The sequence below is a fragment of the Xiphias gladius genome, chromosome 20 (genome assembly GCF_016859285.1).
Source record: "Xiphias gladius isolate SHS-SW01 ecotype Sanya breed wild chromosome 20, ASM1685928v1, whole genome shotgun sequence".
In the NCBI taxonomy this organism is placed as follows: Eukaryota; Metazoa; Chordata; class Actinopteri; order Istiophoriformes; family Xiphiidae; genus Xiphias; species Xiphias gladius.
In genome coordinates, this window is record NC_053419.1 from 21,014,371 (window position 1) to 21,042,261 (window position 27,891).

At 41.3% G+C, this 27,891-nt stretch overlaps 1 protein-coding gene across 4 annotated transcripts; it reads left to right on the forward strand.

The window, feature by feature from the left end:
- The first annotated feature begins 4,057 nt into the window (after nucleotides 1-4,057).
- Nucleotides 4,058-27,891, forward strand: pik3r1 (phosphoinositide-3-kinase, regulatory subunit 1 (alpha)). 4 transcript variants are annotated; one of them, XM_040157198.1, is made up of 15 exons: nucleotides 4,058-4,313; nucleotides 5,522-6,163; nucleotides 17,890-17,982; nucleotides 18,156-18,230; nucleotides 18,612-18,743; nucleotides 19,340-19,541; nucleotides 19,945-20,027; nucleotides 24,965-25,166; nucleotides 25,265-25,445; nucleotides 25,547-25,672; nucleotides 25,764-25,906; nucleotides 25,998-26,174; nucleotides 26,302-26,376; nucleotides 26,463-26,633; nucleotides 27,290-27,891. In XM_040157198.1, exons 2-15 carry the CDS (start codon nucleotides 5,827-5,829, stop codon nucleotides 27,477-27,479), a joined length of 2,187 nt encoding a protein of 728 aa, XP_040013132.1. In that variant the 5' UTR covers nucleotides 4,058-4,313; nucleotides 5,522-5,826; the 3' UTR covers nucleotides 27,480-27,891. The 4 variants fall into 4 exon arrangements, with proteins under 4 accessions (XP_040013132.1, XP_040013133.1, XP_040013134.1 ...); XM_040157199.1 differs by lacking the exons at nucleotides 4,058-4,313; nucleotides 5,522-6,163 and adding an exon at nucleotides 14,054-14,234; XM_040157200.1 differs by lacking the exons at nucleotides 4,058-4,313; nucleotides 5,522-6,163; nucleotides 17,890-17,982; ... (2 more) ...; nucleotides 19,340-19,541; nucleotides 19,945-20,027 and adding an exon at nucleotides 21,912-22,293.

A 27,891-nucleotide genomic window follows, 5' to 3' on the forward strand; every position in this document is an offset into this window, starting at 1 on the left:
TTCCAAGACATGTTGTTAATGCAAGGCAGAAGTTAGTGGATTTTTGGAGTGGTGTTCAGCTGACATTGCAGTACTCAAACCTCCCGTTTTCTCCTTCACTCCTTTTTTGTGAATTATCTATTATACTGAATATTAAAAAGTTTTATCTGTTATCATCTCTTATAGTATTTGTCACTGACAGAAACAATTTTGTTTAAATGGATCATAAAGACATGCTGTATAACTCCTGTTGTAGTCAAAACCCTACTACTTCACTGCATGTAGGAATTCTTAAGCTAGAAAACACTGGAGGGCTAATACTGACAAATGAATGGTTTATGGGCTGGTCAAGTGAAGAAGGTCATTGTCTGCCGCATCTGATGAGTTGATGGTCAAGAAGAGAGAAGTGTTCCTTGATATCAGAGGAATGTTGTCATTGACAAGCACAGAGGCAGGTCTGTGCCCTGTGCAAAAGAGTTTACATAGGTTTCTTTGAATTGGATGATGTGGAATTAGCGGCAGAAAGTCATCAGGTCGAGAGAAATGTTGCACTAATAAAAGTTAATTTCAGACAATGTGAACTTGTCTGTCAGGATGGGTGGAAACCTCGGTGTGCCAGACAGAGGCATTATTGAGATAAGATAATTTCGGAACGCCTTATCTACAGTAATAGCAAGTACCACTTGCATATTTTTGATATGCGAAGAATATACAAGAGTTTTAATGTTGCACAACTGTGACAATCAAATTAACTCATGTCTCAACGTTGTCTTTAATAAATTAGCTATAAGGACACGTGAACAGCTCTCATAAATGTCCAAATATCTAATAGATGCTGCTAAAAAAATTTTTAATAAACATAGGAAGTTACTCATTATCATACATATTTGTAGAGATACTTAAATCTACTTTTAAGTTAATTCCAAGATGGGATAAACACTGTTTTGATTAAATTTCTCTCAGTGGATAATGGGCACTTCACTATAAAAAAATATCTATAATAACAATAATAAAGCACTGAATAAGCAAATAGCAGAAAGGTGAGTGAGTTTAAAGTCTAAGAAGGAGCATTCCTGTGCCGACAGGGAACCAAAACATGAGGAGGAAGTATATATTTTCCTTTTTTCCCCTCTTTTTTTTCTAGTTTTGTTTAAATAGGCATTGGTGGGTGATGCATTTCACAAGTTCATCTTACGTTAGTGAGCATTATGGGGTTACCCATGTGAGAATTCTCAGCTTGCTCACAAAAGTAAAAGAATCAGTGAAAGGGGGGGGCTAAAAAGCTGGGACCCTGAGAGCTCTATACACTAAAGTTAGCCATTATTAAAACCCTGAGAACACTGCATAGATTAATGGTTTAAGGGGCCCAAACCATGCAGAGCAAATTCTTTAAAAAGTAGGTCCCACTGTTACAACATGAAAGGAACCCTCTGCCATGTACCTGGAGCTTTAATTCAGCATCTGAGAGCCCATACAACACGACACCCCCCAAAGCAAAACCATTCTGACAGATTGTGGAAGAGGACAGAAATACTCTTTTTTTGTTTCTTTTTTTTTTCTTTTTTTTTTTGCACTACATATTATTTAAACATGTTCCAAATTCTCATACTTCAATTAACTTGCAATGTTATGCTAAGAAGTGGTGAAATTAATATACGCTGAAACAATCTTGAGTCTTTCTGCATGCTCATGCGTGTTCATGACAGAATACTGCTCACATGAAACGTCGGTGTTTGTATTCATGTGGTCCTGTGGCGTTTATGCTTGTACATGCACAGCATCTCATTTAACCTGAGGTGAGATTTTAAATACATCTGCCATATTTTTCTGAATGACGAGGCTGTTGACCTCTTTCAGACTGTTGTGGAATGCTGTAGCACAGTAGGTGGTCTGCAGAGCGCTTCACACTTTGGAAATTACCATGATAAAAGCTGAGGAGGTCTGACAGTTCGGCACATCTCAAGTACCGTACGTTGAAATGTATGTCAACTGAAAGTGCTGATCTAGTGAATTACTCAAGTAACCAACTGAAACAGCTCAGGAATCTTTATTTAAATAGAAAATTCTTGGCTTTTCTAGAAGAAAAATAATTAGGGCTGCAGTACACAAGAAACAATATCGATCTGTGCAAAATCTGAGAGCTTGTAGCAATGGTTCAACATTTTCAGAAATTCTCCTGTTCACTTTCTTGCCAAAGGTTAGACGAGAAGATCAATACCACTCTCATACTGTGTCTCTCTGCTAAATATGAAGCTACCCATCAGCAGGCGCTTAGCTTAGCCTAGCATGAAGACTGGAAACAGGGGGAAACTGCCAGCCCTCTGTCCAAAGATAACAAAATCTGCCTACCAGCAACTATGACGCTCACAAATGAACGCGTCCTATCTCGTTTGTTGAATCTGTACAAAGGCGGAAGTGCCAGGCCAGTTGCTGCAACTTGTGCTGAAGAGTACTGTGTACAGAAGGAAACATCATGACCACAAGATATTCTTAGCATAAACAAATTCATTGTCCAGTTACCCAGTGTTCAGAAAATGGTTGGGTAAGAGAGCGCTACATCACGGATGGATAGTGGTCTAGTTGGCATTGAAAGCTTCTTAGCTTGCATAACATATGAAAACGTTTTCTAAGAAAGACTAGAATGTAGGCAGTGGGACGAGCTATTTTGATGTTCACTGGGTGATATAATTAACGGAGATAACAAATAGGACATTGCTTGAGCAATATTCTACTGTGCAAACAAGCCAAACAATGTGTATAGGAAGTACGATGTACTTTTGTTTCACGCCGAAATGTCTGTGAGAAACGATTAACAAAGTCCAATGTAATAAATGTTTTCCTGTCTGGGTGCAGTTAGAGATCCAACCAGAAGTGTAGTTTGGGTATCAGCAGGGCAGCAGATGGGTCACCAGAGCCTGACTATTTAATCAGGGGGTGAGGTGTGGTGCTGGCAGAGTGGGGGATTACATGGTCTGGTGGTTCAAATATTCATTTCCATCATCTGCAGCAGAAAGGTGAATCCTGTCTTCAATATTCAGTGGCTACCTACTGCACCCAGTCTGGTGTGGCATTTGAAAGGGAGAAAAAACTAGATCTCCGGTCGAAGCAAACACGATAGAGGAGGAATGATAGAAAGAAATTTAGCCAAGGGAAACTCAGCTTGAAACATTTGTGCATTTTTTTTTTTGCAAAAATTACTAATGTGACTCGAAGAAAGACATTAAAAGTCCATTTTATCTAAGTTTCTCAATGAACCACAGCAGCAGTTTGACGTTCCTTCTAACTGTTGATTTCAACACCACCAAACTCTCCTGTTTTGTACCCTCCTTCCTCTTTTGTCAGCGGTGATGGCCACTGATGCCTTTATGACTTCGGAACACTTAAAGGGGCCTATCCTTGTGCAAAGGTGCTTACGGCCTCTTTTACCACAGCCGGGACAGTATGGTTTAGACTTGATAGGGTATTTCTGCAAGCCAGCCCTCTTTCCCTACCATAATTAGGCCACCCACATTCACAGTCATGCGCCTCAGATGGTGACTCTGTAAGATTTTTGGGACCTTCCACACCGAGAACATGTAATGATTTATGGGGGGAAAAAAAGTGAAACTATGCATTGAATAAATATGGTTATGTGCTGCTATGGCTGTTTCTTGAAATAGCACAAAACCTCTTTTGTTCTGGATATTATCTTTCTGAACACATAATGTAATATACAAGTTGTATCTTTCAGAATAATATAGTGTATAGTGTCTACACACATGGTGAAAACTGATACCTTTACACTACCTTTAATAATTTGGATGATAATGCTTTGAAAATAATATAAAATATAATATGAATATAAAAGCCGTAAAAATCTAAATGACTTTGGTTAACATTAGGACTACGAGGAAGAGTTACATAATTTACATAGGTGTTTCATGTTGCGTGTAAGAGAACATGGAAGGGGGAAATGTCCGCCCACTACCGAGAATCTGATTGGCCTGATTGTGTGATGTTCGCGATTGACAGAGACATGGACCAATGCGCGGCCATGCTTTGTCTTGCCCCTTGCTGTCGTGCCCCTTGCTGGCCGGAGAGTTTGTTCGGGACGGGGAATCCGTGCCGTTATGTCGAGTGGTCGTAGCTTTGGACAGTTTTTACCACCCGTTAAACCGAATTTAAACCCAAGTGGAGGATTTTTGGGTTGTTTTTTTTTTTAGCCGTGTTGATAAAGGATCTGTTGAGGGTCGCATTTTATTGACGGGAACGTCGCAACTGTGAAGTTAAACGAAGTGGAAGCGTGTGGAAGGAAGAGGAGCCGCTGCATTCGCCTGTGGATCCGTGCAGACTCGGTATGTAACTTTCTGTCCAGGGTCGCAAATGTTAACGTTTACGCAAGTGTGTTAAAAATTAATACGATAACTTAACAAGCTGCTTGGTAGGAGAGGTACATTTTCCTGAAGGTAGTTATGTTTAACTTGGGTTACTTTCTACCCTTGCGTTAGCTTGTAGTATTTTTCAACTTGTAAATCTTTTTTTTTCTTCTGTTTTTTAACAACTATCCTATGTTGTCGGCTTCTGTTTAACTTCAATGGCAACTTTTAGTAAATCCTTATCGTAATTACGTCCAGCAGATCGCTAATTAACCCCAGTCGTCAGTGTTAGCAGGCTGCTAACTAAGCTAACCACTCTGCTCACTCGGCATCTTTTCAGACGACGTAACGTTACTGCTTTGGACGCTCTAAAACTCAAGTAGAATAAATTTGTAACCATGCAAACGTTTTCCAAATCCACAAGTTTGCTGCCAGCACTTTTTTTTGGGGGGGGGGGCGCAAACGAGTTTTTTTTTTTTTTTTTTTAAAGCACACCGAGGAGTGAATTTTAAGCTCTCACGGATAATGCTAATGTTAGCAAACATATGTTGGCTTAGTGCACAGAAGTCGACCTACTGTACCAGAAACTGTTAAATGTTATTGTTACCGTTAAAAAACAAACAAACAAAAAAACCAAAGCCAATCAAGCCATCAGTAATGTGGTCTGTATCAATGAATCCTTTACTTTCGTGAGACTCATTTTGTACCAAGGTGATAAGAATTTAACTAACAGTAATATCAGTACAATGGGACCATAAACTAAAGTAGATAATGAAAATATTTAATTAAGTAACTTAATATTACAGTTCATTACAAAATATTTCAAATGCCTCTTTACCAAAGCAAATGACATCTGCCACAAATCTGGCATGTGGCATAGAGTTACAAAGTCAGTATAAAGTAATAAAAGTCCATATAGGTGCTGAAATGCTTAAAATATGTTGAATAAAAGGCAGGCCCTTTATGCTGTTAGTAACTGCCATACAGTGCACAGTATTAATTCAACTTCTGCTTTGGCTTAGTTTTCTTCCTGTACAGTGGCTTTTCTGCAGAGATATCAGTCAGTGTTAATGTGTTCATAATTATCTTATCTCAGAAACCTAATATGATTACAACTCAGCATTGTTTCTGGTATGAAATTTGTCTTATGCAATGTGTTGCAAATGGCTTCCACTCTCATCTTACAGGTCTGGATAGCATTCTCAGGATCACAGCTGCAGGCCATTTACCGATGGGTACGTACTGTGAGGCAACACGCCAAGAGAACTGCAAATTATTCCGGAGAGACAGGAACTGTGAGAGAATGAAGACAAGCTAGATATTGTCTCTATAGAACTGTTGAAGGCTGTAGTTTTGTTGGAAGCATACACATACAACTGTTCGAACTTGTAAATGTGTACCTGGACAAAACACATAATCTGAGAAACCTGAAAAGTATCTTTGGTGGTTGAAGCTCATCTTCAAGAGGACACCTTGACACAAAGTGATCAATATGAGTGCTGAAGGATATCAGTACAGAGCGCTTTATGACTACAAGAAGGAGAGGGAGGAGGACATTGATCTGCATGTGGGGGACATACTGTTGGTAAGCAAAGGGGCTCTGGTGGCTCTTGGGTACACGGATGGGCTGGAACAGAGGCCAGATGAGATTGGATGGCTGCCAGGCTTCAATGAAACCACTCAGGAAAAGGGGGACTTCCCTGGGACATATGTCGAGTACATCGGAAAGAAATGGATCTCTCCCCCCACACCCAAGCCAAGGCCCCTCAGACCCTTACCTGTAGCTCCGGGCTTTTTCAAGGCGGAGACAGACTCTGACTCAGAGCAAGGTGAGTTTTAACACCAGACCACAGAACTGTATAATGAGGAGGACTGCTGCTAAAAGTTATTTTCATCATTAATTAGTCTACTAGTTATTTTCGTAATTAGTTGTTGGGTAAATAGTGAAAAATGCATCACAAGTTCCCAGAGCCCATCACATTTCACATTTCTCAGTTTGTCCGGCCAGTAGTCAGAAAGTCTAAGATATTCGGTTTACTATCATAGAGGAGTAGAAAACTAGAAAATATTCACTTTGGAGGAGCTGAAACCAATGACATGAAAGAGAAATTACTTCAGTAGTTATTTGACGATCAGACTTATTGCAGACTATTTTTCTGTTGATTGATTGATCAAATAATCGTTGCAGCTGTAATTAAAAAAAGTAGCCAGGTATAGAAAAAAAAATCCTTTATTATACTGGTATTGTGGCCTAAAACCTGAGTAACACACATCTTGAGTTTGATAAGTATTTCATTTGAGGCAAAGGAAGCGCTGAGTCAGATTTCTTGCAGAATTATTTTATTACTTGACAGATCCACTTTGATTTTAAAATGATAATAAAGCCAAGCGTGTTTTAGAGGTTTTCTCTGTAATTGGTAAGTAACCAAATTTTTTTCCCAGGCATTCCAACATTTTTTTTACCTATCCAAATACTCCAGTAACTAGTCTGGTAGCTACAACAGTGTTAGTGTCGTTATTGTGGTTACTGTTGGTGTACTCAACTGCTGTAAACTAGCTTCATAATGAAAAAGTTTTAACGCAGAAATTGAATAAATTAAACGACTTTGTCAAGCGATGTAGTTAACGATAAAGCTATAGTTTCTCATGTTTATATTTTCTGACATTTTCCTCACTGTTCTGCACTGGTGCCAGTGAAATCTAAGGGATGTGAACACAGCCGTATTTCAGAATTAACCACCATTTGGTACCATGAATTTCTCTTTGGATCCTTATAGATTGGTTACGTTTTGCATTTACACGTACACCAATTCGTCAGGTGAATGACGCCAGCCTGTTTCGAGTAGTAGATTAATGAGAATACATTTAACCTAAACATCAAAATATTACTGTTCCAGGTGATGAACGATGAAAGGAAGAGACAGAGAGACAACTGTGCCAATGACACATGAAATTCACATTTTCAAGTGGTAAAATAATTGACAAAAAATTCTTATCCCATGGTCCCTTTATTTGTCTTTTCAACTTTCAGCCACATCGCTGGCCATCATCAGTGGGTGGAGTTTGCTCAGTTGTCACAGTACTTATCAAATGACTTAAGTATGAAATTTTATGTGATAATGGGGTTTTTTGTGTGTGTGTGTGGGAGTGGGGGGGGGTCTCGAGTTTGGATGTGAACGTCATTCTTGATCTTTCTCTGACCGTCCACTGACTCCCTGTTGATGACTAATTAATTGTTGAGTGAGTAAAATAAACAAGCAACCAACCCTTAATAAAGTGCGAGAAATATGCTGATTCTGCACAACAGTTGCTATCTTTGAGAACAAGTATCTGGCCAGGGCTATGCAGCTGCACTGAATGTGAACCAAGCTCAGTCCCAGAGGACAATGGCACTGGCGAGCATCCAGGCTATAGTATACTAGAGCATCTCGTGCCAGCCATATGTTACCAATGGATATCATCTGTGTTTCTCTACAAAGCCGCATCTTGAGGGAATTATTTTGCCTTATCTCTGTTGAGACAGATGATTAGATCACTATGTATGGTTGATCAAGGCAAATTGCTCTTCTGAAAGCCCAAGGGGGAAAAGCCAGGCTCCATCAAAGCTAAAAACACCTTTTTAAAGCTGTCTTTTTCACTTGTTAAGTTTGTTAGCTAGCATGCTAGTCATACTCATATTCAAATCACCTGAGTTTTGTTCATGACAGGGTTACAATTAACTTAGCAAAACACGGATGAGCACATGACTTTTGAAATGCTGCAGGCAGTCGCTGCATCCAGTGGTTTCTGGTCAAGAGATACAGTAGCTCCTCAAACCACAGTGCCTCATTTTGACACCTCTGTTTGTACACATATTAAGCAAAATCGGCATGTAAGCAAAACAACTGTGGAGCAATAAGAGTCAATTTATTGGCAGCTTTGACAAAGTTAGACGAGCAGTGTTCCTCCCTTTGAGAGCAAAGCGGGGCTAAACCCGTCTGATTCATCTCTGTAGCAGAAACAAAGAGATTAAATCAGTCTTTATTTGACTTTGTGTATAATGGCAAACAAGCCAAAACCCGAGACAATTCATTTTTATTCAAATTAGACAATCCAAAAAGGTTTTCTGTGAAATCTATGGGCACTAATCAAAATATTGCTTCAGTGTACTTATAGTTGAATAAATGGGCATCATTTTTTGGATCTTCAAACACTGACATCTCTTATTTCATTCCAGTTCTGTGAATTTCAAGATGGTTGAGTATAAAAATTACCCTTTGAATTCTGAATCAGTGTTACTTCTCAGGCCACAACTATGAACTGAAGTTAAAACTAGCGTCTTTTTAAAAACACTGTGGCTTGCACAAATGTGTGCTTAAAGCTTTCTGCTCACCTAAGGAGCAGCCGTAGTTGCCAGGTTTCTAGTTTCTGCCCTTTGTGGTATGATTGTGAAATTGTTTGCTGTGGTTTGCAGGGTGAGCAAGGAGCTGTATGAAGGGGGCATGTGTTGAATGGCTGTGTCGTGGTTGATTGGCAGTGCTGAGCCCAGAGCAAGTGTAAATGTAGCACCAGGAGAAGAAAAGTCTCTGTGTCCTGGGCTGTGAGAGACAGAGAGGGGGAGGGGGGCCTGAGGTTGTGGATAAGGGAGAGAGAGACCCTGTGCTAGCTAAAGGGTTTGTGCACGGGATAGTGTGCAAAAGGATCAGGACTGGAGTTGAGCTGGAGGCTTGGCAGAGGGGCTGAAGCAGGAATGGGGTGGGGGGGCCTAGAGAGGGACTTGGGCTTTGCATGCTCAAGGGGGCTTTGAAGAGGGGCTTGGGGTTCTATGATGGAGGCAGGGCTCTCGTTGCTCCCACAGTGTTTGTGATTTATTGCGCACCACCAAGGGATCTCGCTCCCTTCCTCCTACTCCTCAGCCTTTTTTTCTTCCTCCTCCTACTCTTTTTTTAATGTTTTGATAGTTCCTACAGTCAGCTCTGGCAGGGGGAAGAGAGGTGGAGAATGGAGGCTTGGAAAGGGGCCTCTCCTCTCTGAGCCACAGGGGTTTACATGAGTGCAGCAGATGTGGAGAGGGTAAGAGAGAAAGAGAAGAAGGCCGGGCTGGGAAACTATTCCCCCTCATTCCAGCTCTCAGCCTTTTTTTTAACATTAAAGTGTTGCTCCTTTTCTGGGCCTCTCAGTTGAGAGAATATACTTGTGTTTGGGCCCACCAAGAAACAGGAACTGAAAGATTGAAACCCAAAGAACAAAGCCCCATTAAGATAAGATTATACCTCTATTTGCTTATTTGATTCAATATAGAAATGCAAATTAAAATTCTTCCATCTTACCCTCTAAGCACCGTTCAGTACTTTACTTTCGTTTTATCAAAGTAACAAAGAATGAAATTCAAAGATGTCAAATTATACTTTTTTACTTTTAAGTTTCGTTTTCTCAATTTCTCAAAAATTTAACAAAGTAATATGGTATGTTTCTTATCATATATTAACATTTTCTTAAATATAAATTAATAACCTGAATCATTACGGTTCAAAAAGTTAAGCTGCCTCCTGCGGTTTGGGAGTATAGTGTCATCATTTTCAGTCATTTGTAACGACAGTGAAGTTCAACGATAGTTGGATATTCATATTGCCAAGGCATTGGCTCTAAATGGTTAAATGTTAAGTGTTTTTAGTCCTTGGTGTTTTTGCTGTTTTTTGTGTGTGTATAATTGCCTTCTATCTTCATGCAGCCTGTTTGAGTGAACATTCTTTCTAATGTTTGAGATAAAACTGGTTGTTACTCTACATGCTGTCACAAGGTCCAGCCCACATGCTGAGTCTTGTTTAAGTTTTTAAGGAAGTATTTGATGCCATCGGGCTATCTTCTCGTGCTTCTCTGAGGCTTATTGGTGTGTGTTCCTGATGCTAACACTGCATTAGATTACTAACAAAAAAGTGATGAAGCAGCTGATCATTTAAAAAAAAAAAAAATCACTGTATTTAAATCTTAGATAGCTTTCTGTTAAATATGTTGTCTGTAGATTTCAAAAGCAGATTCTTGTATGTAAACAAACAGATTCTGTCGTAACCACTGTGCATGGAGTTATCCTGTATATTTGTGCCATAAAGTAACTATATATGAAATATCTGGGTTGAAGTGGTTCACTTTATGTGTATGAGAGATAGACATTTATAGGGCTACTGGAAGGAAGAGAGCAGGCTGTACAAAGGAGGCTGTTTCAGGGAGAGTACTCTGCATAGCTGGAGATTGAGATAATGTAGCTCTCCTTCTCTGGGCCTCTTCAGTACTCAGGCTGACATCTGCTGTATTGAACACTCTTTCTGTCAGTGCTGGTGATTTTTCTCCGTTAAGAATTCAAAACTCTCTGAAATTGGACGTCTAACACCTTTGGTTTTGGTTTCAAACTTGTATATATTTGTTTCTATTCAGAAAGGTTAGTCACAAATAACTAAATCCATCCGAGTCAGTGGGAGAATGAACAAAGCAGAAGTTTTATAACATGATAGTTTGCTCTGATAGAGTGTTCCTCTGTGAAACTAAAGGCAGCTGGGGCCAGGAATGTGTTGGCGCTTCTTTGGTGGAGGGGTGCGCACAGACTGCATGGTAGACTGATTTGTAGCTTTGTGATGAATCAGTATTGTGCTAAGTGCTGATTGCAGTAACTTAGTTCACAATGCAACTGGACAATAAATGGTTGCGCACTGAATAGGACCCCAGCGATTGCTGTTTTACACTGTCATTGTTATCAGTGTACTTGCTGCTGGTATGAGGCTAATTTTACTAATTTAGGTTTGTTTGACTTTTTGAATCGGTAAATTATTATTACTAGATGTAGAAGTACTACTGCGGTAAAAACCTATTTTTGTCAGCTTTGTTTATTGTAGTTGCTAAATATTTGCTTGCAATGTTGCCGTCATTAGTCGTGGGGTGGGGAGAGTGGCAGCCAGACTCAAGCTGGATTTTAATAAAAGTTTTGGCTTGTCATGGTTTCCAATATTGGACTTTGTCACAGAAGAGTGTTCATTGAATATCTGCAATGTTTTTGTTATCCTCATGTTTGTTTCTCCAAGACTTCTTTAACTTTCAGACTATGCAGGGTTGCTTATTAGCCTTTCTGTGGTTGTCTCTCGGTGTTAGCAACTTTTCAGTGCTGATTTGACAACACAAACTTAAACTTTTCTTGTAATCCTAGCAAAAGCATGTGAAAAGTGATTGCTTACCTTGATTATAGAAGCTCATTATGTTCAGCCAAATTGAAAGTGCAGTAAGTGCAAATTGCAAAATGACATCTTCACATTTTTGTTTTATCACACCAACAGTCCAAAATCCAAAGATCTTTAGGTAACTAACATGCATAACTAAAAAATAAGAGCAATTCCTCACTTTTGAGAAGTTGGATTATTTGAAATGTTTACTTGAAAAATGACTTAAACAGAAATTGAAGATTCATTTTCTGCTTACTGACTAATCAATTGATCAGCTATCATTGTTTCAGCTCTACCTTCAACTCTCCATATAACCAGTTTTTCTGTTTGGGGAAAAAAAAAAAAAACTAATCCTTAAAGAAAACATGGCTCAACATGTCCTAATATAAATTTAGACCACCTTGTAATCTGGGTTACTTTCAGTGACTCTCACTTAAGTCTTCCTGTGTAAAATAGCAAAATAGTGAAAAAATATTTTTCTTTGTCCCTCAGTTTGCTTCTACAAACCTCATCACTAGGACCCTCAAATTACAACTGTTGTTATTACGCCCATTTTTAAACTACACTACGAATCAGAAGTTTTAGAACACCTCAATTTTTCCTTTTGTTATTCAATTCAATGTCTCAGTGTTTATGAAATAAAGCATAGAAGAAATAAAAATTTGGAGATTTTAAAAACGGGGAATCATGGAATCTTTTTGTGAACTAAATTTGATCAAAATTCTTGACGCATCCAGCGGCCGAACACACTTGTGTCGTTCTTTCTACAATGGCAATTAAATATTGCTCAGAAAGTTCATCCCAGCACTGTCGCAGAAGTTCCCACGAATGTGTTCCACTTGCAGGTTGCGTGGCTTTCACACTCTGTCCAGTTCATCCCAAACCAGCTCCATGGGTTCTAAGTCTGGAGACTGTGCTGGTCTCCCATCATGTGGTGCCCAATGTCTTGTTCTTTTCTTCTGATGTTTCGGGTCATTATCTTGCTGTAGAATTAACCCCTGACCAACCAGTCTGTCTTCTTTTGTTAAATGCTGTTTTCTCACCATTTTGACAGCATTATACAGTCCTACTTCCTGCAGTACAGCGTTGTCCTAATAATGCATCAGAGGGTGTAGTTACACAGTTTGTTCCAACAATGCCTTTGCACAGGCAGAGGCTTTGTAAGTGATCAACAAAAGTTGTGGCACCTGTTGGAGATGTTTGAAGCAACTTTCAAGGCGTCGTTTACCTCCATTGCTGCAGGAAAGCTTTAAGTTAACTAAGTTCCATGTAATTAACATGATTTTACAGTTGTCGGGGAGCTGACCTTTTTTTTTTTTTTATCCTTAGACAGTTTTGCGCCAACCTTTTTTCCATTTAACGTTTCTCACTGGCCTTGAACTGCTTAAATTTAAAAAAAAAAAAAAAAAAAAAAAACTGTAAAAATGGGTGTTGTAAAGCATTTGAGCTGTGCTTCATGCTGTGTCAGAGAAAAAAGAGAAGTACGTGACACTGGTCGTCCGCCCCCCCCCACCACCACCACCACCACCAAACTGCATTAGTATATAAATCCACTAAGACTTGTATGGAATTGTGTGCATGAAAGCGTGCATAACTGTTTCATTACTTGATTGTGTGCAGAGACTGAAGTCTGAATTGGCAAATCTTCTTTACTGGAGTCAGGGCATGTCTGCTAGCAGGATTAAGAAAGAGAGAGAATAAGGCAGAGATAGGCAGACTGATAGATTTGCAGACTTGGTACAAGACAGAGGTGAGATTAGAAAGAAAGACAAAGTTGAGGGGAACAGAAAAGGTATTTCATATATGTGATGTATTAGCAGAGGGAGGGAGATGAGGTGGACTAGCTAGTGTAGCCAGGTACTGTGTATAAGCCATGTGCTGTGGAGGTGTGGCATTACATAACGCTTCAAACCAGATAGATCATAAGCTCTTCTAAAAGCCTCCTTTATATTCAACCTAGAACTCATTTATCTAGTTTTAGTACCATTGCCAGTCAGTTCCATTAAAAATAGAATCGATTACTTCACTTCTTGTACCTTTTTTAATGTGCATGGGCTTGCAAGGCAGAGGAACACTCAGTCAGACTCAAAGAGAAGATATAGCACACCCTTTCAGTGTAAAACTTGCATTGCATTTACACAACTTTAAACGGTTGTGGGTAAACTCATGCTCATGCTTAACACATTAAAGTGCTCACATATATCCAGCAAACCACAGGACTTATTTTACAGTTATTTTCACTGTTGCTAAGAATAACTTTACATATTTTGAACCTCTCAAATCAGATTGTTTTATTTGTGCTGACACACCACACACAAGTTGACAGGGCACATGGGAAATAGTGGACCCCGCAAAACCTTTTTTCACATATCCTACTTGTAATTAAAAGTATACGTTTGATGAGAATTTTTTTTAGTGTTGTAAATCCAAGTTACATCCAGTATGTCACCATTGCATCAGAGTAAAAATGAAGACCATAATATACTTAAGTTTAGTGTCATGGAAAATTGCACAGGCGGCTGTAGTCCTGTCTGATTGCTGTATTACTGATATCGTGCAAAAAAATGGATATGTTTTCAGGTGTCTCTTTTGTATGTTGTTTGTATAGATCTGACCCAACAAGTTACTGGAAGAGAGATATCAGGCTTGACAAAGTCACAAAAATTGAACCACTGCATTGTTTCAGCACTGTGGCAGAAGCCTGGAAAATAAGGTGCAGGTTTAAAATTGTTTGAATCATCCTTTTTAATAGTGAAGCAAGTACTGAACAGTCTAAATGTGACACGTCTCTCAGTCTGTGCTCATGGATCCAACCTGACAGACAGTATTTCAGACATTTTATTTGTGCTCTGACCAGATATCTTTCTAAAGTTTCATGCTAGCAGTAATTACTTTTGAAATGCAGCCTGAATCCTGATTCTAAGTCAATTGTACATCAGAAAACTTGGTTACTTGTGTAGGTTTTGGGTTTTGTGATTCAGTGATGGTCTGCTCTTCATAGGGTTAATTGTCCGGCTGTAGCAACAGTCTCCTCATTGGCTGTTGCTTAGCTCTTGCACTGCATCTTCCACCCTGCAGGAGGAGACATTGTCTGTCCTTTTCTGCTTACTTCAGCTTAGAGCTGTACCATTCATTGACTTAGAGTACAAGTATGTTAGTGCCCCCTGTGTAAGCATCTTAATAACAATTCTATCCTTAAGTATTTTTTTTAAATGTTAAAAGTCTGAATAAGGCTTTACTTTTAGTACATCAGTTGCAGCCTTTTTGACAAATGATACGTACCAAGACTATCCACTTTTATACTTTTGTATTATAATTTCTACTTACTGCTCTATAATGTGCTGTCATGTGTGGTGTGATGTTTTTTCTGTGGGTTATCAACTTTTACTGGCATGCCTCAGCTAGACATTTTCCAGACGAGAAGAAATGGTATAACCTGAAAATGCTGGTTACTTGAGTGGGGCCTCTAAATTTAGCTCAAGTGTGTGCTATCTTTAGTGCGTCTGTGGAGCCCTGTCCTGCCCGCAGTCTGCAGTTCGTTCAGTTTTGAGATACCGTGTGAGCCGGGGAGATTGTCCCCCACACCACAGCAACACCAGCGGCAGCTGCATCGACTTCCTCAACCTGTGGTTGACTCACTGACTACTGACTGGCTGAGGCCTTTTGGGATATCATGAGAGGGGGCTGCCAATCATCCAGGCATGCAGGGACAAGTCCAAGGGGCCCCTGTCTCCATACTTTACTTTCCCAAATTGCCACAGAAACAGCTTCCACAAATTTTTTTTGAAAAGTCAGGTGTTTCTGAATGTTTATAGCCCTCCAGAGTGAACTAGAGTTTCAGCTGCACTTAGGTACTCCAATGAGGTTTGCAGCAAATACATTTATTTCATGTACCATTTGCAAACTGTTATAAAAGATATGGTAAAATCAGCTATACCTGTTTGCAGGACTGCAGTAAAGGCTATCTAGTTTTTGCCAGCATTATCATCATTACTTAAATGAACATGGCCAATGCTTCTAAATTTGGTAATTTGTGTGTATTTATATGCGTTGCCATGGTTCCAAAATGTGGCCAGTAGGAGCATGTTGATCGTTTGAGCTGGTGATAGGGCATCTCAGAAATCATCACTGATAGCTTGAAACATTTCTGCCATATTTTGTCTGCTACTTGATACAATTCCATTGGTGCTAGAACTATCGCTTCGTTGACAGTACCAAGAAGCAACTCTATCTCCGGCCTGTGCTGTGTCCCTCATAGGCCAGTGGCGGATAGAGTAAATCAACATAAACCTTTGGATCACTTCAGAGAATCTTCTTGTTTTAAGAGTTAACACCAAGCTGTTTGCGAAATCAAGCAGATGCTTTCAAACCCATGTATTATGTGTGTTTGATGTGTTTAAAAGTGTTCATAATTAACAGAATGCTACCTTTTAAAACATGTAATAAAGTCATTTGTTTGTCAGAAATCTTATCTTTAATCAAACTAGCCGACCCCGGGATATTGCCATCGAGTAATTTTTATAGATATGAACAGTGGGCAGGTGGGTTGGTCGGGGGTTTAAATTTAGCTTCAGGTTGTGAATTGAGTTTCTCAGAAAAAGGTTGGCTGTAGAATGGCAGTCGTGTTAGATATCTTGTCTGGGAGCAAGGTTACACTTCCAAGGTGTGCGATGGCAGCACTGCATGTCTTGATCTCTATTTAGGGAAACTTTGGTGTTCCATCTCAGAGTTCACTGCTTCTGAGAAAAACCCCCTCCTGCTTTGCACTTCCAATAATGTCTTCCAGATGACCAGTTGTCCTACATGAAGTTTTGTGTGTTCTGTGGTTAGAAGGACTTTGGTAATCCAGTTTCTTCACACGCAACATGCCAGCTTGTGTGCTGCGCTGGCCAAAGAGGATGTGGAATTGGATGAAGTGGTTCATTATTTGACTGATTGAACATTCTTTGGTGGGAGAGGGTAGGTCCTCGGTAATGATTAGCATGCACGCATCAATGGGACCAGTAGTTGGAAGTTTTAATGCGTGATTCAAGAAAAAGAGATAATTTTTATGGTAGCGAGAAAGAAAAATATGGTCATGAGAAAGGGTTCCATTCATAGTTTCTCAGCATTTTGAATCTGCAAACTCAGTGTTGAACAGTTGAGCCTTTCAGAAAAGTGCACTTTCAAAATATGCCCTTTCAAATCCAAATAAAATCCTTGCCAACCCCTTCATCCTTTCATGTCCACACCTGGGTACAAAGTTCTAAAGGAGAAATGAGGAAAAAACTCAGACCTGGCTTACCTCATATCACAGGGTATTTGCTTAGTTCCTCAGTCCACCAAACCCTAACTTTAGTGCTCAGCACCTCCTTTTTTTTTTGAATCAGCCTGTTGTGCATACTCGCCTTTTACTTTTGAAGGCAATGCCTTGGTCTTGTACCTGCTTCCTTTGAAGTTCTAAGTAGTTCATAAGTCATGCACCTAATCAACCGTTGATGCTTTAGATGAATTGCAGCCCTTAACATTTAATTTCACATAAACTTTCATCAAAATTTGGGATGACTGACAGAGGGGATTATATTTATTTACTAACGGACCATTTAATTTCTGTATGGGTCCATTTTACTTCAGTTCGTTTCCTGTATTCGCTGATATGACTTAGATGTCACCTAAATTGTGCACAAAAGCCATTCATTGTCACCACTTACCTCAGGAAGAAATGGGCCAAGTGAAATGCCCTTATTCACTGTGTTTTCGAAACAACCAGAAGCCCGAGACAATACATTGTCAGATTTTCGGTCAAAGCTCGTCTGTACTTAAATGCTGTGGAGGAGATTTATACATTTTGCATGTGTGTGCAAAAAATCATTCATAGCTATGGAGAAAGGTGTATCCTCTTCCGTTGTTTGAATTTCTGTTGGTGCTCTGAATTGAATTTATCACAAAGAATACAAGTTGTTATTTCATCAGTATTCAGAGTCACCCACCTAAGGAGTACTTTAAAATACACTGTGAAATAATACATGTTTTTATTGTAAACTCCTAATCATAGCTGGGAAAAAAAGTATCTGATGCACTACTGCAAGGTCATTTACCAGACTGGCAAACCTGTTACCACTGCATTATTTGGTAACAGATAAGTTGCATGGCACTGAATGATATTAGATTTACAACGCTCATGAGTTTCACTGACAGTTTATTTTAAATTTAGATTTTCAGTCCACTCATACAGGGTGGGTTGGTAACTCATTTCCAGTAGGCAACATATTCATCGTGTTATAAAAAGGTTCACAAGACAAAGCACTGACCTATAAAGCATTAGTAGGAAGCCAGTTTTACTCCTTTAAAGATCTCCTCTGTTGACGATCTGTTGTTGTCTCCTCCAGGCTTCTGTCTGCTGGACTTGACGGAGCAGTTTTCCCTTCCAGAGACCGCTCCACCCATGCTGGCCAGGCTGCTGGAAACTATTGAGAGGAAAGGTGAGCTTGACCACGGACACTTCAAGTTACTCACCTTGACATGCCGCTGCACTTGTGCATCATGTTCATATTGACCATCTCTTTTTAAACCACATTTGACTGTTTTTCATGCATAAAAAGGTATTGTTTTTGTCAATATATTTAGTAATTGGTGTTTTACTGATTATTTGCAGGTCTGGATAACCCCACTTTATATCGAACATTTACTGCTGGTGCTGGACTTGAAGTCAGACAGTATTTTGATTGTGGTAAGTAGGTTTTTTTTTTTTGTACCACCCCCCCCCCCTTTTTTTTTTCTTTAGCCTATATAAAACCTGCATGTTTCCAACAGTTTAGTGAGGGAGACCAACACAGAAAAAAGGAAGCCTCACAGACAAAGAAAAAAAAGATTGACATAAGCAGTGATGATGACGGTATGAAAAGCTAAATGTGTGAGGTGACTAAAAAAAGACAGTAGGTTAGAAAGAACAGAAAGGGCCATGGTTTGTGAAGACTTTATTGCACCAATGGCTGTGCCTACCTTTGCATAATATAGTTTTGCACATTAATTACAGGCTCAAGTGTTAAGATTTCACTCTGCAGATAAGTTTCAGTACTTAAGCCTTTCTGTGTGTTGCTTTGCTTTTCAGATCCTCCCTCAGCAGACCTGGATCAGTTGGAACTTCCAGTCCTGTGTGATGGTCTGCGCAGGTACCTGCAGGATCTTCCACAGCCCATCATCCCCACCGCAATATATGCTCAGATGGTCCTCACTGCCAAAGGTTAGAACAGAAAACTTCGGGGCAGGTTCAGTGATCACCTGTTTACTTCACACTTGGCCTGCAACAGACGGGCTGATGTAATGAACCCCTGCCCTACTGTTGAACATTCAGTGCTTTGAACATAACACCACAAGACATCATCAGTGGCCTTTGGTCCTCAAGTAGGAGTTTTTCGATTCTCTCTCTTAGTCTTCATTTTTCCAGTGTAACAAACAATTTTGCTTTCTCTTACACTTGCCACTGTCTTGCAAGCACAGACAAAATTTTCACACCACACTCTTCTGTAGCGCTGCATTCTTATGGCGTCACAAGACCAGAAACAGGATATCTGTGGTTAATAGGAACTAAAACAAGCCTTTCTCTAGCATCACTGAGCAGCCAATCACCTGCCAGTGTACCTTACGCTTATTGTCAACCACACAATCTCTTTGTGGTTTTCAACCCTAGGCGCACATGACGCTTTTTTCCATCTCTTCACTGTTTAAAGAGACAGCTTTCATTTAATGCTCCTCTTCGACTTAGGAAGGGTTTAACGCAGGCTCGGTTTTTCACATCTGTCTTGCTGACCTTTCGACCGTTCTCATCTGTCTCAACAGAGGTGGTGAATCCTGAGGAATGTGCCAAGCTGCTACGTCGCATTGCCAGCACCCCAAGCCTGCCTCCCCAATACTGGCTAACTCTCCACTGTCTGCTAAGGCATTTCGCTAGAGTATGCCAAAACGGCTCCAAGAACCTGCTCTCTGCTAGAGCCCTGGGCGAAATCTTCAGCCCAGTGTTTTTCAGACAACAAGCCCCCAGGTGGGTGTCAGAGCAGCGAGGTCATGGCTCACTGCTACATACTCTAGGCCGTCAAAGATAGACACTAGACACCAGACGAAGAAGTGTGCAGGCTCTGTCATGCAATACTGAGACATACGGACTCAAACGTGCACTCTTGCATACATTTGCATTCAGGCAAGCACACACACACACACACACACACACACACACACATTCAGAACAAAGTCTGTCAGGCACTCATGGGTTTTAGCTGCATACGGATATAAATTGGAGCTTTACTACTTACCAGCTGTGCTGAACAATTAAAGTAGCTAAGCCTGAATTACCATCAGATTGAAACCAGCACAGAGAAGCAGAGACTGTCACCTGGGCTGTAAAACTCAGACTTTATTTAACCTGCCTTTTTTCTCTCCCTCAACAGTTGTGAACCCAGTCTGGATGCTCACATCAAGATTATTGAGGTTCTGGTGACCAGTGAATGGAGTGAAAGTCAGGCTGCTCCAGGTAGTTAAAACTTAATTTTTTACACAAGGGTTTTAAATCCTGTTGATTTTAGTGTTGTTGCTCACAACAGTACTCAAAGGTAGAATATTATTTAATCAAAAAAAGAACTCAAGACTGTTTGCAGCTCTTTGGTGAGGGGTTTCTGCTGCATTTATTACTGGATCCAGAACATGGACCCATGTTCTGCAGGGACTAAATAGCTGCAGAATATGAACTGAAAACCCTGAGACCCTGAACTATTAATAGCCTGAAGAAAGGTGTTGAGATTTGCAATTGCTGTAGTTGTAGAGGGCCACAGGGTATACTGGCCGTGGTAAACTACCGACATTGTTAGGTTAAACCATGTACGGACTATTTTATCATGTGCTGGTCAGTAGATACGCTTCCTGCAGAATATTTCCCGATGATCTTTCTTAAAGTGGAACAGTTTAAATTAGAGCTACACTGTTTCTCAAGCTTTAGCTTTGGGGGATGTCAGTTCCTGCTTTTCAGATTGCAAATCCCTTTTTATCTCTCTCAGAAATAAAGATTACATTCTTTTACAAGTTAATGACATGGTACAATAACACTATGGACAAGGTTCCTACAGGAATTTGTTGCTGCAGAGTGCAACTTTGTCTTATAATGTTGTTGGGATAATGTTGACATTTGTATTTGTATGGCTTTTGAATGTAACTGGAAACTGAGCATCATGAACGTGTTAACTGGTGAATTTCCATTTGACGTCTATGTGTGTAGGAATGAAAACAGAAAATGAAACCTTTTGATAAAATCTTGGTTGTCATTCTGGCTGGTAATATGTCAAATGCAGAACTGCACAAAGTCAGTTTTCATGGCTGTTAAACTGGTGGTCTGCACAGATGAAGCTAGTCTGGTGGTGTGAGTGCAGCGCGTTGCGTGGCACAGTTTATGTTTTTACAGTAATAGTTAAAAGCACTGTCGTTGGCTGGGCGAGAGGCCTGGGACTGGCTGTGGCTGTTTAAACATTTTATTACCTGTTAGAGCTATTTATAATGTTCCCGTGCAGGGCCCACTCTCAGCTGTCAGTAATTTTCACCTGCGGGAGCACTTTGGCAGCGGGACAGATGGATGGATGGCCGAGGGTGGAAGGGTGGATGGGCAGGCGGGCGAGGACCTAGATGCTTTTAGTTCTTATTACAGACAGACAGAGACACACACACACACACACACACACACACACACACACACACACACACACACACACACACACACACACACACACACACACACACACACACACACACACAAACAAACAAACAAACGTAAACACATGACCATGTCAAACATATGATAAAGTTCAGGTGTGCCAAACTGGTTTCAGTAACCTGTCTCATACAGATAACAGGGTCACAAGAAGAGAGAGGAAGAGTAGCCTACTTTGTAAACACACATGTACATTCTTTACATGTGTTTCTGTGAATGACCCGTGTGTGTGTGTTCGTGTGTTCGGGTGTCTGCGTGCCTCCTCCCAGTTACTGCGTGCCTATTTTAAGTAAGCGACAAAAGGCCCACTTAGATTTGGTTGGCTGGAAAGTCGGACTGCTCCACAGAGCACTTCTTGTTAACTGACGGCTGCTTCCAGTTTCTAGGGCCACTCTCCTCCCCCCTTCGGTCCTCCCTCCGCCTGGATCTCCACATGTCCTCCCTGCCTCAAAGTGCCCAGCTCAGCAAATATTTGAAACTTTGCAAGTTAATCATAAGACTGAAAACCCCCTGCCTCCGCCTTTACAAACAGAGAGAGAGAGAGAGAGAGGGAGTGACCAAAGAAACAGAGAGAGAGGGAGAGAGAGAGACACACACACACACACACAGCTGGCACGAGTGGCCGCTTTCAGAACAGGCAACACTGATACCAAAGCTACCGCTAATCATTAACTATCTGCCTCCATGCGAGCAGACCTCAGCCTCGCAGAGCTCAGAGAGAGAGCGAGAAAGAGAGAGGAGGAGACTCGGCCCTTTACCACTCGCAGCAGGAACTGAACAGTCAGTCAGCACGACAGTCGCATGTTGCACCTGCCTCACGCCGAGGGGATTACCTGGATTTCATCTAGAAGCACATAAAGCCGAGTAGCCTTCTAAGAATTAAAACAAACCACGTCCAGTTTCTCTGTGGCCTAAACTATGAAATGGAGCTTTACTGGAGGACTAGAAAGTAACGCTGTTGGATTTAATTTACCTTTTGGGAATAAAAGAAAAGCTGCAAAGGAGAGGTTGTTGATTCACCAAAACATGCACAACTTGCAGCGTAAGTTTGATGCTCTGCATCATTTTTTCTCTTTTTCCTTTTTTTCCTTTTTTTAAAAATTCAAACAAAAGTGGAACAGTACATTTCTGCTGCTTCTGCCTTCAGGCAATAAGGAAAAGGGCTGCATGGGTAGTGTAAGACACAAGTACCACAGCTTAAGAAAACAGAACAGGAATAATTGGTTTTTGTTTTAATTTAAGCTTCCAGTCATAGCTATCAGCAAACAGTTTTGCCCTGGGCTACTGCTCATGCTGTACAGATACGGGCTATTCTTACAGACTGCAAGTATAACTCTGCATCGCTCTGAGACCTGCCGATGAATAGAAGAGGAGTTCAGTGTAGACTTTCAGTTTAGACCTACTGTTCAAAGAGGCGTTAAAGCATTCCCAACAGATTGTGTGAGGCCACAGTAGAGAAATTAGTGTTTTAAACCCTACAGAAATCTCTGAAGAAAGAACCAGTCAGCTGACTTGTTCATTTAGGTCACAAACTCAGGACATTAAAACATTTTTTCCAACGCACAGATTTGTAGTTGGTGCCATCTGTTGAACTTCTTAAGTTAAGCATGCAGAGTTTAAAGAACCATTTCTTAACTGAACCTAGAAGGATGATGACGAGGACTGCGTTCCACTTGAATCCTTATACCTTACCAAGAAGTAGGTCTATTTTAATTTCACTCAGGAAATCAGGGGAGCTATCTCTGTCATGCTGAGTGTCACGCTGTGGGATTACAGGCGTATTTTGCAGCTCTGGGTGCCGCTGACCGGGCCAAGCATTATAATTTAGCTGCGTACGTGCTGCTGCAGCAGAGCTGGCTTTGTCTGAGTGCCAGCAGTGGGACGGACTAAACCTCCGCACGACACGCAGAGAGGAGGGGCCGAGCAACCTGCAGGAGAACGAGCGAGAGAGACAGACAGAGAGAGAGAGAGAGAGAGAGGATCAAAGAGGAAAAGCATGGAACGAGCTGCAGGTCCTTTTTTTCCCCCCTCCGCTACTGGAGAGATGCTGCACATTCGCTCTTAAGATGTATGCATATTAGGACATAGTGCTGCAAACCGCAGACAGCGAATGATGAGTTATTTCAGTTTTCCGTTTAGCTGCAGTGTTGAAAAGAATTGAAGCAGGGAGGTAAACGGTACTGGGCTTTCAGAATGACCTCATCGCTCTCAGGAAATGAAAGATGCAGGAGTGGTTGGTGACAGACCCCCGAATGTGATTGGCTGTGGTAAGTGATGTAACACGTTACCGAGCAGGATGCCCTTAATGGCTTTTCAAACTGGTGTTTAGGTGACTGTATGAAGAAAAAAAAAAAAAAAGAAACTGTTTATTGTGCCTCTTCAGAGAGATTTTTGCAGTCAGTCATATATTGCAGGCTATTTCTTTGTAGAAATGTGAGTGCGGAGCTGTCTGCAGGCTAATGTTCGATAAGACTGTTCACGTGACTGGTTTTAAGAATCATAAATTTCAAGTAATCTGGGGACAAAGTGTGATCGGGTTGGAGGGCTGATGTTCTGAGAAGTGCAGCGGAAACCACGTGCTGTGGTTGAACTGCCAGGCTGCATTTTGCAGAGATTGTGAGCCTCATCTACTTTATGCCATGTCACAGCTGTAGGCACCTGGCAAGTGAGTGGCGTCTTGCAGTCTCAATGAGTCCTGCGAGGTCTGTTGCAGCAGAAAGGATATTAATGCAGAGAGAGCGAACAAAGGCAGCGCAGATTTGTGGGTTAAAAATAGCTCGCTACCCTAGTTCCGCTACCGCTAGCTTCGCTGTGAAGCTGTCAGCTCGTGAGCCGCCGGTGGAGAGTTAAGATCCATCATAGAGCCATGCAGTTAAAATGTTTTGAATGAGTCTCTCTCCATCCAGACCATAGTTGACTCTCAGTGCTGCCTTAAAGATGCAACAGGAAAAGGTGATTCTGGTTATTCAACATTAAAGCTGAATAATTGCTGTTGGGAAAAGCTTGTACGGGGGAATCAATAGTCAGCTGGTTATTTACCTGTGTTCACAGCCTGACTTCTGTTTTATTATAAAATGTGCCGTATACATAGTTTAACCTTTGTTTTCCTGCTTTCATGAGGAAAAAAAGCTACGATCTTTCTGGTCACAGTGTTCATTATAGGCAGCATTTTGTGTTCACGAAAATGTCCACACAGCTGTATTTGCAGCTGGGAATATTTATAGAGAGACTCATTTCTTGAATGAAATTCATTCTCCCTGACTCACGCTTCATTTCTCCTCCCACTGCCTCGGCATTACCACCTCTCTGCTGGAGAGGGGCAGTATGTCTTCAGCCCTATTAAATCAATGGAAAAAGGATGAGAGAGGACGTGTGTGTGTGTGTGTGTGTGTGTGTGTGTGTGTGTGTGTGTGTGTGTGTGTGTGTGTGTGTGTGTGTGTGTGTGTATGAGGGAGAGAGAGTATCAGAGCATCTGCAAAATGCTCGATCCTCTTCTAATTTAATAACTTCAAACATTACATTGGCTTTCAGATTTGGTATGTTGTATTTTCTTCAGCTTTAAAAAAGAGCAAATGTTACCAGTGCACCTCAGGAGGCTCCTTAAATGCATCGTTACGAGCAAAAAAAAAAAGGGGCATTTCATTCAAGCTGTTGGCCACTTGCACTGCAGTACATACATTTACATTCTGTGTCCACTCCTCTCGTCCTCACAGCTCTACCTCCGAAGCCACCCAAGCCCACATCTGTGACTAACAATGGTATGAACAACAACATGGCTCTACAAGACGCTGAATGGTACTGGGGAGACATCTCAAGGGAGGAGGTAAACGAGAAGCTGAGGGACACGGCGGATGGTACGTTTTTGGTGCGAGATGCCTCGACAAAAATGCACGGAGACTACACTCTGACTCTGAGGTGAGCTCCTCCCTCCTTTCGGTCTGAAATCATTCCGTCAACACTCATTTACTTTTAGCAGTTAAACCTTTTTTTGGGGCTTTTTGTTCTGTCTACAGGAAAGGAGGCAACAACAAGCTCATTAAGATATTCCATCGGGATGGGAAGTACGGCTTCTCAGACCCACTGACCTTCAGCTCAGTCGTTGAGCTCATCAACCACTATCGCAATGAGTCACTGGCTCAGTACAACCCCAAGCTGGACGTCAAGCTGCTGTATCCGGTCTCCAAACACCAGCAGGTAGGATGCCAGCAAGGTCTAAACTACCACATTTGAAATGCTCATATCAAAAGCAATCTAGCTGCAATGTTTCGCATTTGTTGATCGCGAATCTCTCTCAGGATCAGGTGGTGAAAGAAGACAACATTGAAGCTGTTGGGAGGAAGCTCTGCGAGTACCACCAGCAGTACCAGGAGAAGAACAAAGAGTACGACCGTCTGTATGAAGAATACACCAGAACATCACAAGTGAGTACCACCCACAGGCAAACCGTTGGTCAAGAATTCTGCTGCGATATTTGAACATCATACGCTAATACCTGATGATTCCTTCTTCCAGGAAATCCAAATGAAAAGGACAGCGATAGAGGCTTTTAATGAAACTATAAAGATCTTTGAGGAGCAATGCCAAACACAGGAGCGGTACAGCAAGGAGTATATTGAGAAATTTAGGAGAGAAGGCAACGACAAGGAGATCCAGAGGTAAATACATACCACAAGTTACCACGTCACCTGAAAAGAAGCAACATTGGCAGATAACGAGTTTAATTATGTTCAAAACTGCGGTTTCCAGGATCATGGGCAACTATGAAAAGTTGAAATCGAGGATAAGTGAAATCGTAGACAGCAAGCGCCGACTGGAGGAAGATCTGAAGAAACAGGCGGCGGACTACAGAGAGATCGACAAGAGGATGAACAGCATCAAGCCCGACCTCATCCAGCTCCGCAAGACCAGAGACCAGTATCTCATGTAAGTATTGCGCTCAAACAGTGCCTCTGCCGCTTCTGAAACTTCCAGAGTACACCTCACTCTGGAGAAAATCAAAAAGGATCTGCCCTGGATTCTAATGTCCACGTGTTTTCCCTCTCTCTCGTAGGTGGTTGACCCAGAAGGGAGTCAGACAGAAGAAACTCAACGAGTGGCTCGGAATCAAGAACGAGAACACAGAAGAGTGAGTGTCTTCCAAATCTGAACAAAGCGGCACAAAATGCAAACGGCCTTGCCTCACGACTTGTGTACGTCACTTTGTTTTTCTAGTCAATATTCTATGGTGGACGATGATGAAGACCTTCCTCATCATGACGAGCGGTCCTGGAAACTGGGCAACATCAATCGACTACAGGCGGAGGCGCTCCTCCAGGGCAAGAGAGACGGAACATTCCTGGTTCGAGACAGCAGCAAAGCGGGATGCTACGCCTGCAGTGTTGTGTATGTATCAGTCTGTGTGCTGCTGATAAAAGGATAGGTTCACATTTTTTTTCTTCGATTCTGTCTTGAAGCAAAACACAGAACGGCCGTTCGTACAGTGAAAGAGCTCTTGATTGCTGTAGCCATTCCTCCCGTTCATACTGGACATTTAAAAATCCCTTCCTAATGCCTTCCAAGTGCATCTGAAGATTATGAGGCTCCAGCAGTCTGAGTAAATCAAACCAAGTCGATGCCTTCCAACGGTTTTAGCACAAAATTCCCTCTTTACCACTGCAGTTTAACAGGCAAACGCAGAGGAAATTTCTACTGAAAAGACCAACCGTGGATGATTTCTACTTGATTTGTTAAACTCAGCCTCATATGGGCTTCAGCTAAAAGGTTGGAGCACATTTTTGCACGAAACAAGGATTCATATTTGACTTAAACCGAAAGTGACATAGAAAAGGGATTTTTGAAATGTCCAGTATGAACGAGAGGTATGATCACAGCCAGCAAAAACTCTTTCAATGTTCAGGTTTGAAAAACCAGACTTGAAAAATTGTGAACCTATCCTTTAACGGTTGATCAAGATATTAGTAGGAAGAGGTTTAGTCTTTCAAGAAAACAAGTGGCCTGCAGATAGAGAACAGACATTGACCATTGTCCTGTCTTTGCAGCGTGGACGGTGAGGTGAAGCACTGCGTCATCAACAAGACCCCCTCAGGTTATGGCTTCGCCGAGCCGTACAACCTGTACAGCTCATTAAAAGAACTCGTACTTCACTACCAGCACACGTCTTTGGTCCAGCACAATGACTCTCTGAATGTGACTCTAGCGTACCCAGTCTATGCTCAGCAGAGGCGGTGAGGACCCGGATGTATCAACATGGACACAAAGAAAAGGCCTCACGGGAGCTGGAGAGACGTGTCTTCGGACTCCACGATTTTGAAAAATAAATAAATGAATAAATAAAAAATGCGGCTCTGATGCCTAAGTCAGACTTGAAAACAGAGGAAAAGACGCAATAAAGCCTGAAACATTTCAATGACTTTGCCTGACCACGAACCTGAGGCGAGTCTGAATGTAGATTTATTTCTCTTTTGCTTTTTGTGGGAGCACAGAACGGAGCGGAAACTGCTGAACTCTCCCCCAGCGGAGGACATTTGAGGCCTTTTCCCAATGGTGCTTGTACTTTTTCAAAGCTTTACCAGCCGGGATGTCTAATCGCAGCAGATAAACTCTTCAAATGGAACTGTACCCACCGGCCACAATTTTGTTT